General features: G+C 46.5%; 1 protein-coding gene across 2 annotated transcripts in view; it reads right to left on the minus strand.

The window, feature by feature from the left end:
- Positions 1–12155, minus strand: part of FBXO31 (F-box protein 31) — a 236951-nt gene that overhangs the window by 147324 nt on the left and 77472 nt on the right. For both annotated transcript variants that reach the window (XM_078668446.1, XM_078668447.1), the window contains exon 2: positions 11328–11399. In XM_078668446.1, the coding sequence (XP_078524572.1) occupies positions 11328–11399 (72 nt within the window). The remainder of the gene's footprint in view (positions 1–11327; positions 11400–12155) is intronic.

The raw sequence follows: 12155 nt of genomic DNA on the forward strand, positions 1-12155 counted from the left end.
AGGGGAACTAGGCATTGTATTAGAAGATTGCTGGTCGCCTTTGCGCATGCAGGTCAGCTCCAAATAACAATGTTCTAGTCTTGACAGATTTTGAAAAGGCCTTTGATTAAGTGGGTTGGCAATATCTGCACTCCTTCCTAGAGAAGACAAACTTTGGCCCCTCATTTCCATGTGAAGTTTCACACTTTTCCCTGGGCGAGAGTGCAGATTATTGGGCTATTAACGGAACTCTTTGCGATCAAGCAAGGTATGTGGTAGGGGTGCCCTCTGCCCCCACTTTTGTTCATCCTGGTGATTGAGCAGCTAACAACTTGGGTCAGGTTGGATGCTCGGTAGTGGGGTATCAGCTGGGACGGAAGCCATGAGGACCGCATCGCTCCATGCGGATGACGTCTACTGTATGCCTGCCCTTACTATCCCAAGGATTCGCCAGATACTGGGAGGCTTCGGGTCAAATTTTTGGCGGTTCCCTTGCGAGGAAATGTGTGCCCTGCTTACTGGCAGACGGTGGGATTCCAATGGTAAATCGAAATTTAAGTATCTTGGTATGCATATCACAAGGAGCCCAAGCACTGGTTGGGACAAGAATGACTGCCCCTTCCTGACCAAAATTACATCTCACATGGACAAATGGATCCAACTACTGCTTTCTTTCATGGTGTAGGGAACTCTCTTCAAGATGACTGCACTACTCCAATTACTCTACATCCTGCCAAACTACCAGTTTCCTGCTCCAGATAGTTTTCTCAGCATGTTGCAATCCAACATCACCAGTTACCACAGGGTGGGTCAAAGGGTCTCCTTTATTAAATGTGTTCAATCCCAGTACGACAAGGGGTTTAGGGATTGCAGTTGTTATGCTTTACTATTAGGCAGTGGAGTTGATCCCTATGAATGATTGGAGTCTGACCTATCTGCAAAAAGCCAATGTCAGCCTTCAGATGGAGAATCTTGGTGTGCCTCAGCTTTTATCTGCGCTGTATGGAGGGCCGATACCCCAGCATCTCCCACAGATCATGAGGATTCCCTTGTTCTACGGGTAGAAGGCCCTGAAGGGTATGGGCTAGTACAAGTGCATCACCAACAAGACACCCTTTTGTCATGGGATATGTTTGCCCTCTATAGACATATTGCCTAGATCCAAGTTCTGAGACCCTATTGGGATCTCCACAATACGAGAGGTCAGGGAAGGGTTCTCTATCAGGTTTTTCAATCAGCTGAAAGTAGATTCTGAACTCCAAAACTCACATAGTTTCTGCTATCTGCAACAACAGCATTCTTTGGAGGTCCACAGTGATGCAGGGCAGATTCGAGACTAAGGGTAGCTCCTCCCTATATTGAGCATTGGTGGTCCATGCCTTCTGTTTCCTTAAAACCCATCTATTAGAGATGGGAGCGAGAACTGGGTAACATGGAAGAAGAGGACTGAGTAGAAGCTAAAATTGTGGCCAGACTTTTGTTTATCATGTCCCGTGTCCATTTAATACACTGCTAACTACTTCCATCGTTTTTACTATACACCATTTTGACTAGGCAACATGGGGAGGGCATTCCTTTGTTATCAGGCTGCTGATGTAATGTGGAATTGCCCGCCGATTCAGGCTTACTGGTTTGCGATGATACACACCGAACACAAACAGGTTATAGGATTTCCCTAGCACTCAGACCATGTACTGGCCTTCTCAGCATTGTGTCCGATGTAGGGGGAAATTGGGCAATGCGCCGGCCCGCTTTTACAGGTCTGCTTCTGGCAAAAGGGAATATTGCAAAATATTGGAGGACGGCCTCCCACCCTCCCATGGAGGAATGGTATGGGAGTATGGGCAGATGTGCGGTGTCTGAGAAAACTGTGTATAAGGTGAGAGGAGGTCTCGGGCACACCAGAAGATATGAGGTGGGTGGTGTTCCCATTTTCATGACTGCTATGATGTAATTCAAACATGTTGTACTAGTATATACTATCTATATCTACATATTGGATCTATGAATCTACTTTCAACTGACTGAACGACCTCATAGAGGACCCCTCCCTGACCTATCTTATTGTGGAGATCCCAATAGTGTCGCAGATCTTGGATCTAGGCAATGTGGATACAGAGGACAAACACATCCCATGCCAAAAGGGTGTCTCCTTGGTGATGCTTTTGTTTCAGCCCATATCCTTCAGGGCCTTTTATCTGCAGACCAAGGGAATCCTCGTGGTCTGTGGGAGATGCTGGGGCACATTCGTGGTCAGAATGTTGTCTGTCTCTGGTGGCCGGGGCGGTAGGATGTTAGGGATATATTGGTTTTGGTTGACTGTTGGTTATATAAACTATCAAAATGAATAAAAAGAAATTTAAATTAAGTATTGGCAAAGCCAACAGGTCTTGCCTATACAATGGCTATTTGCTTTGGCAATGTGTTTTCGCCATGTTGTACACCAGTGTGGCTCCTGTTCAGCATGGGTAAAAGTTAATGGCTTGGAGTGTCCTAGAGTGGGGTAGGGGTGCAAAGTCTCATAGACTGGATTTGTTGAAGTAAACAGTGCATGCTCTTGCAGGCTCAATCCTAAAAATGGGGCACAATGTTTTTAGAGAGATTCCTTGTGGTCCACTTGAATGGCTTAAAAGAAAAACTCTGTTTCTGGCTTTCCAGGTTGTGGAAATATTGTAACCCAACACTTTCGTGCAGCAGACGATTGTACTGGTTGGCAAGCAAAGCTTGAGTGGCAAAGAAGATCATTTTTGTATATGGGTCATTAAACTGTAACCACCTTATCTTTCACAAATGAGCATGTGTTCTCTTTAATAATATGCTTGAAATCTGATCAGCACATATCAGTATCAAACCAGGGGAGAGCTCTTGCTTTGCCATCCAAATCTCCAGATCAAGTGTCAGCTGCAAGCCAAGTTGTAGGAGCCAGCCAGATGTTTAGCAGATACCTCTTTCTAATCAGCGCAAATTAAAACCAACTGAAGGCACAGAAGCGAAACACTAATATAATGCGAAACAGATAAACATCTAGACTCAATTTTGTTGATTTAATTTGCAGTTGACTGAACTGAGTTTTGAAGATAAATTTATCATCTCTAAAACACTACCTCAACTATGTTCTCTTACCATTCATCAACACTATCTCCCCCACTGTATCCACACACATGCCCACTACTTTCCTAGATGTGCCATTCTCTCACTTCATCTCCACTCTCAAGCTTTGTAAAATCAAAGTGCAAACAGAGTGTCTAAATTGCATATACAATACAAAAATATGAGGCCCTAACAACTAATAATGATTTAAATTGACATTTTGTGAACGGTTTGATTGTTTACACCCAGGTTTACCACAAATCACTCAACGAAGAGTTATAAACAGCCCCCCACCCACCCAAATATTATGCTAAATATAACAGCAAACTTGACAAATCCTCTGGGATATAGGTAAATATAGAGATTTCAACCACTCTTGGAAATCTGAAAAAAAGATAGGGTAAAAGTGTCAGTCAGATGTCCAACTCTGACGTTGACTTGCCATTGACTGAGTACTTGCTTTCAAAAAGCCACTGGAGGTTATGTTTTTATAATAGAAAACAGCTGGCAATTTCACGTTTTCCACTGATAGACATTACTCCACAGCATGACAGCAAATTGTACACAGATATAGCATGATTATCAGTTTAAAAAAATAAATGGGTAAGCCATATGCAATTTTGTTTGCTATTCAAGAATCTCAAAATGCTACTTCTCTGTAATATTTAAAACCCTCTGCTATGTATCCCACGGCTGGAAAACAACTCACACTCCAGTAGAGGGGTCTATTGACACAAATATAAAGCAATAATCTTACCATATGATATATGCTGCCTTCCATGGCAGTCACAGTATATAAATTCTGAGAAAATGTTGGAATAAGTGTTGCTATTTTTTTTTCTTGTTCAGGAGTAGTTCAAGAAATAAAACAAAAAATATGCATTCCTATAGGCAAGGATTATTGTTGACCTTTTCTACTGGAGCCTTACCTTAAATATTTGAAAGCCATAGGTTTTTCAGGGGCATCGTGTCCCAAACTGCGAAGGACTGGGACATGCATCTGTGCTTGTGGTGCTGTCAAAAGTAGGTTGTAAACTATGGCAATGTAAGGCGTGCAATGTGTGTATACTTACGGTAAGTCAGACCACTCAATTAGTTGAACAATCACTATTGACATCTATGTGTAAACTGCAGGTCACACCCAGCAGAGAGAACTCAACAGGTTCACCAAATGGATTCCCCTTCCACTGGAAAGCAGTAACACCTGCTATTTCCAGTGCTACAAAAAAATGAATACTCCTGCAGTGTGCTGGGTACGATCAAGGCTATAAGAAAAGAGATTGCTAGGCAATTTCTTGAAAATGAACCTTCTTTGTAAAGGAATTTAGTGCCAAGACATCCCCTTGGGGTTAACATTGAGCTTTACAAATTCCCAAAATAAACACGTAAATACATTTAAAGTAGTTGTCATTCCTAAAAACTGCTAGATGCACCTCCAATGCAGTTATTTTGACATGAAGTTCACTTTGAGCGTGTTGCAGTGTGGCTCCTTTAAAAGACACGAGCAGACATGGGCTGCTGCTTGATGAGCAAGCTTACGATTTTGCTGGTAAGACACTAAGGCACTTTTGGTAGAGTGTAAAATTATAGAATAGTTTTGAATCAATCATGTGATACTACGAAAAAAAGATGCAAGCATTTGGAAGTGCTTTCTCTGTGGGGGGATGTCTTCAAGACTCCAAATCTGGACATGTACTTGTGAAAAGAGTAAAACAAGCATTAGAAATGCAATCGGGCTCGGATTTATTTGAGTTTGAGCTAATGGCATTGTAAATGCCAATGTCTTTTTGCCATGTGTTATGGAGTGTGTGCATGTGGTGTGTAGTGGAAGTATGTTGGTTGAATTGTAATTTTACCAATGGTGGCATGCTGTGCTTTATATGAATATATTTAAAAGTAAAGTGTACCATACTGCGATTGCTTGGTGGAAAAGTGCACTGCCGGCTGGAGATGTGTGTGCCTGGTGGAAGGGTGCACTGACGGCTGGTGGGTGTGTGCTTGGTAAAAGCGTGCACAGATGGATGATGGCTGTTGGTGTTTGTGCATGGTGAAAGCATTCATTGACGGCTGGGGGTGTGTTGTTGTGTGTGTTGTTTTCTGTGTGCTGGTGAGTGTGTGCTGGTGAGTCTGTGGGGGTGAGCCTGGGGAGTGAGTGTGGTGGTGAGTGTGTTGTGTTGAGTGGTGACAAGTGTGTGGTGTTGAGAGACTGAGGTGTGTGGTTTGTGTGTGCGTTATGTGTGTGTGGTGTATGTGTGTGTGGTGTTTTCTGCACACTCACACACTGCCCCGTAACATTCACACACTGCTCACCCGCACACTCCCAATGTCACCCTGCATAGTCACACACTGTCACATAGTCACACACTCAGCAGCACACAGCACTCAACAGCACTCTGCCCTCAACAGCACTCTGCCCTCAACAGCACTCTGCCCTCAACAGCACTCTGCCCTCAACAGCACTCTGCCCTCAACAGCACTCTGCCCTCAACAGCACTCTGCCCTCAACAGCACTCTGCCCTCAACAGCACTCTGCAATCAACAGCACTCAACAGCACTCTGCCCTCAACAGCACACAGCACTCTGCCCTCAACAGCACACAACACTCTGCCCTCAACAGCACACAGCACTGCACTCAACAGCACTCTGCCCTCAACAGCACTCTGTCCGCAACAGCACTCTGCCCTCAACAGCACTCTGTCCGCAACAGCACTCTGCCCGCAACAGCACTCTGCCCGCAACAGCCCTCTGCCCTCAACAGCCCTCTGCCCTCTGCCCTCAACAGCCCTCTGCCCTCTGCCCTCAACAGCCCTCTGCCCTCTGCCCTCAACAGCACTCTGCCCTCAACAGCACTTAACAGCACTCTGCCCTCAACAGCACTTAACAGCACTCTGCACTCAACAGCATTCTGCACTCTGCACTCAACAGGATTCTGCACTCTGCACTCAACAGCACTCTGCACTCAACAGCATTCTGCACTCAACAGCACTCTGCACTCAACAGCACTCTGCACTCAACAGCACTCTGCACTCAACAGCACTCTGCACTCAACAGCACTCTGCACTCAACAGCACTCTGCACTCAACAGCACTCTGCATTCAACTGCACTCTGCATTCAACTGCACTCTGCATTCAACTGCACTCTGCATTCAACTGCACTCTGCCCCCAACTGCACTCTGCCCCCAACAGCACTCTGCCCCCAACAGCACTCTGCCCCCAACAGCACTCTGCCCCCAACAGCACTCTGCCCCCAACTGCACTCTGCCCCCAACTGCACTCTGCCCCCAACAGCACTCTGCCCCCAACAGCACTCTGCCCCCAACAGCACTCTGCCCCCAACAGCACTCTGCCCCCAACAGCACTCTGCCCCCAACAGCACTCTGCCCCCAACAGCACTCTGCCCCCAACAGCACTCTGCCCCCAACATCACACAGCACTCACCAGCACACAGCACACACTATCAACAGCACACATCACTCTGCACTCAACTGCACTCAGCACTCAACAGCACTCAACTGCCCTATGCCCTCAACAGCACTCTGCCCCCAACTGCACTCTGCCCCCAACAGCACTCTGCCCCCAACAGCACTCTGCCCCCAACAGCACTCTGCCCCCAACAGCACTCTGCCCCCAACAGCACTCTGCCCCCAACAGCACTCTGCACTCAACAGCACACAGCACTCTGCACTCAACAGCACACAGCACTCAACAGCACACAGCACTCAACAGCACACAGCACTCAACAGCACACAGCACTCAACAGCACACAGCACTCAACAGCACACAGCACTCAACAGCACACAGCACTCAACAGCACACAGCACTCAACAGCACACAGCACTCAACAGCACACAGCACTCAACAGCACACAGCACTCAACAGCACACAGCACTCAACAGCACACAGCACTCAACAGCACACAGCACTCAACAGCACACAGCACTCAACAGCACACAGCACTCAACAGCACACAGCACACAGCACTCAACAGCACACAGCACACTGCCCCCAACAGCACACTGCCCCCAACAGCACACTGCCCCCAACAGCACTCTGCCCCCAACAGCACTCTGCCCCCAACAGCACTCTGCCCCCAACAGCACTCTGCCCCCAACAGCACTCTGCCCCCAACAGCACTCTGCCCCCAACAGCACTCTGCCCCCAACAGCACTCTGCCCCCAACAGCACTCTGCCCCCAACAGCACTCTGCCCCCAACAGCACTCTGCCCCCAACAGCACTCTGCCCCCAACAGCACTCTGGCCCCAACAGCACTCTGGCCCCAACAGCACTCTGGCCTCAACAGCACTCTGGCCTCAACAGCACTCTGGCCTCAACAGCACTCTGGCCTCAACAGCACTCTGGCCTCAACAGCACTCTGCCCCCAACAGCACTCTGCCCCCAACAGCACTCTGCCCCCATCAGCACTCTGCCCCCATCAGCACTCTGCCCCCAACAGCACTCTGCCCCCAACAGCACTCTGCCCTCAACAGCACTCTGCCCTCAACAGCACTCTGCCCTCAACAGCACTCTGCCCTCAACAGCACTCTGCCCTCAACAGCACTCTGCCCTCAACAGCACACAGCCCTCTGCCCTCAACAGCACACAGCACTCTGCCCTCAACAGCACACAGCACTCATCAGCACCCAGCACATAACAGCACTCAACAGCACACAGCACTCAACAGCACACAGCACTCAACAGCACACAGCACTCAACAGCACACAGCACTCAACAGCACACAGCACTCAACAGCACACAGCACTCAACAGCACACAGCACTCAACAGCACACAGCACTCAACAGCACACAGCACTCAACAGCACACAGCACTCAACAGCACACAGCACTCAACAGCACACAGCACTCAACAGCACACAGCACTCAACAGCACACAGCACTCAACAGCACACAGCACTCAACAGCACACAGCACTCAACAGCACACAGCACTCAACAGCACACAGCACTCAACAGCACACAGCACTCAACAGCACACAGCACTCAACAGCACACAGCACTCAACAGCACACAGCACTCAACAGCACACAGCACTCAACAGCACACAGCACTCAACAGCACTCTGCACTCAACTGCACTCTGCCCCCAACTGCACTCTGCCCCCAACTGCACTCTGCCCCCAACTGCACTCTGCCCCCAACAACACTCTGCCCCCAACAGCACTCTGCCCCCAACAGCACTCTGCCCCCAACAGCACTCTGCCCCCAACATCACTCTGCCCCCAACAGCACTCTGCCCCCAACAGCAGTCTGCCCTCAACATCACACAGCACTCACCAGCACACAGCACACACTATCAACAGCACACATCACTCTGCACTCAACTGCACTCAGCACTCAACAGCACTCAACTGCCCTATGCCCTCAACAGCACTCTGCCCTCAACAGCACTCTGCCCTCAACAGCACACAGCACTCAACAGCACACAGCACTCAACAGCACACAGCACTCAACAGCACACAGCACTCTGCACTCAACAGCACTCAACAGCACTCTGCACTCAACAGCACACAGCACTCTGCACTCAACAGCACACAGCACTCAACAGCACACAGCACTCAACAGCACACAGCACATAACAGCCCTCTACACATAATTGCCCTCTCCACACGACTGACACCACAAGGGGCATGTAGCGTCTGGCTCGGCGGCGCTGTTGGGAGAGAGTCTGGATGTTAGGCCACCACCGGCCGCGCTGACATCTATCTGTAGCTGGGTAAGATTGCTGCGGATGCTAGATCAAGCTGGAGAGGAAAACGTTTGACTGCCTATCTCTGCGCCCAGCCTCCTACCTATATGGGGCATACATCGGTCCTGAGCCACCCCCCGGATCACTGAGGACCCATCAATATTTATATGCCTGATTTGTTGGGTCTTGGCTGAGGCTATATCCGAAGTGCTGCGCAGTATGAATTACACTGTAAGAAGGAGGTAACCACCTTCACTCGCTAACTTCCCCGCATCGCTCCATTCTTGGGATAATCGCGCTATGACAAACAGATGCAAGTCTACAAAGGGTACCTCCACTGGACATTTTAACCGGTGTCACTTGATATACTAAACGTACCAATGAATGCTTAAGAGTGCAGTGCTAAGACGTGCAAGTGTTTTTTTTTAGTGACAAACACGATGTTGCATTATTCCAAGTGACTCCCACAAATCCAAATTCTCTTCGTAATCATCACTCACCCTCGTAATGCACTATTGCGGTCTGTCCCTTCTTCGGAAAGGTTCGTTCTATTAAAAAACAAGTGGCACTTCAACCGATCGCGAAAGCGATCGTATTGTAAAACAAGAACTACAGTGTGGACGAGCATGTATGAGTCATCTTCTGTGAGCCTCACCTGCTGCCTCTCGTCATTTAACATTGAACGCGCTCACCGCTGTGAACGCGTTCGCATCATCTGGCTTGCATTACACGGGCACTCTGACAGCTCGTAATTAAGATTAATCACTCTGCCATGCTCGTTCTCGCACACAAAATGCCACATCGGGCACGCGTACATTACTTACAGCCTATCACTTCAAGGCTACTACATACACAGCACAGGGAAGACGAATCACTGACCACATGCCAGAAAACGCAAAGGAATGTGTGGAATTCCTCTCACCAAGGCCCTTCTTCTTCTTCTTTTTTTTCTTATAACATTAGGATCTCGAAACTCCTCCCCCAGGGGGAGGAGTCCGAGCCCTAAAAACGAGTTAAATTGCCAACGATTGGAACCAAAAGCCCAATGAAAGGGACGACTATTGTAATTAATTATAAATGGAGAGGTGTAACGTTGTACGGCAACACCACCACTACATGTTTTATTTGCTGTTGTATTTGTTATTTTAACGAATTTCAGAAAGGTCCAATTCTGATATAAACAGAGGATTCCACCTTTCAGCATTGAAAAGGAAACTCTGGGGAGGGGGGGCAATCAGAGTACAGAAAACTAGCAAACGAATCTCAGCATTTCTTTTCAAATATGATAACTGTTTATCAGACGGACATATGCAGAAGGGCCCCAACAGTAGCATGTTTATTTTAAGTACAGACTTTCATTTAGTCTTTACAACCTGCTTCAGCAATGCATAAATTGCTTCAGTACATGGCTGTCACATTTAAGATGCACTCCTTCCCAAGCATTTTCTGAAGTTTACCACCTTCAAGGTGCTTTATCTGTTTGAAAACTCAGGCAAGTACTTCGGAGAAGGGAAGGCTGGAGATCCACCTTAGCACTATATAGATGGGCAGCACTAGGTTTGCCTATGGATGTTTACAGTTTGATAATAACGATAAATAGATAGAATAAATAGACATGGGATATTTTGCTACACTGGTCACCTTAACCCTTCGAGTTGATATTCTGTTTATCACCCCTTTGACATTACCCACAAGCCCTATTATTCAAATTAAATCGGTCACTAGCCTATAGAGAGCCTAATTTTTACCAACATGCATAACATTTCATAAAGAATAATACCAGCACAACTGACAAAATTATACATAATAAAATCCTTTTAATTTTTTTTTTTACTTTTCCATTTCAAGTGAAAAAAGTATTAATAAATGTGCACTAAATTAATTAGTTTCATATATACAATATGGTTGGTCCAGCACATCTTTTTTGAAAGTCTAACAGATGCTGTATGAAAAGATGCTTTAAGATTTTCTCTTTTCTCAAAAACTTAACTGTTCTAGTAATCTAGTTCACAGCAGACGTGAGTTTTCTCAAAAGATAGCCAACACGTTTTACAGTTTAAACTATTAGCTTCTTCTGGGCTTTGTTTTGTAGAGGAATGCTTGGATGGCCACTTCATCCAAATTCTACAGTAGAACTATAATAGGAAACCTCACAGGCTCCTAAATTTGTGATTTGGAACATTAGGATGTCCTATTTAAGCCTATGATATGGTTAAATTATACTTTATTTGGTAAAAATTAAAATTCCCCATATTTCTGTAGGGAGCGTCTGGTTTTGTTTGCCTATAAAGCTTCTGGTTGGTAGGGTAAGGGTTGCTAATCTTGTGAATAGTAGCTTTGCAAGAAGGGTGATTAGTATATTTCCTTCTACTCCCCCTATATAATTTACAATTAACCTTTGGTATCACAGTTCCTATAGTGCTTGAACTGCTCTTCAGGGGAACGAAAGGTGCTGTTGCTCTAGCGAAAGGTAATGCTTTACTCTGGCATGATTACTGCGTAATAAAATTATAGTGACAATACAGATCTGTACAGGATTTTGAAGGATACTTACGCTTCACGTACACGTCTTGACAAGATACACCGCTGATCTCAAGCTTCCGTAGGTTCTCACAGATACCATACTCTGCAATGGCAAAACATAACATTAAAACTCAGGATCCAGAATCTCCACAAAAACAGCAGATGATAATGGTTTTAGAGTTCAAAATTAGGCTGTCTTAACTAAAATGTGGACCAACCTGCTCAGTTTAGTCCCTATTGAGTGCTAATACAACATCAGGGCATACATCAGTCCTGTTCACAATCTGTACTGGAAATGCCACTGATTATCTCTGCAAGAGTTTTATTGCAAAGACTGAAATGTGCGAGGACGTAGGACGAGCAGTGCAAGTGTCAACCCTGAAGGGCATACTGGTTCTAAACTGAAATACTGATACAACAAGAGGAAGAGGAAAACGACCACCAGGAATGAAGAATGAGAGATGGAGAAGTAAAAGAATGTGCATAACGAGGAGTGGGAGACAAGTGTAATATGGCTACAACTGATCGTGAGGACTAACTGCTATAGAGAGCTCACGAGTCATTCACCTACTTGCAATATCTATGGTAAACAAGTATGCAGGTCACAGATCTTAGCCCCATCATGGCGAACTCAGCCTTTCAATAATCCAGGATTAGCACCCTCTATGAATGCGGATATTGGTTTAACTAACAAGGTGGCAGAGAATAAGGACATACATCCCTATTTGACTGCATTCCATGTTCACAATGACAATGGTGAACAGGGACCTGAAGCAGGTGGGGAACACTGAATCTGTGTGTCCGCTTTTGCGGTTTGGGATTGGGGGAGCAGGACAACTGCTAATCTATTCATCGAGCA

This window comes from Lissotriton helveticus, chromosome 12 (assembly GCF_964261635.1).
Source record: "Lissotriton helveticus chromosome 12, aLisHel1.1, whole genome shotgun sequence".
Classification (NCBI taxonomy): domain Eukaryota; kingdom Metazoa; phylum Chordata; class Amphibia; order Caudata; family Salamandridae; genus Lissotriton; species Lissotriton helveticus.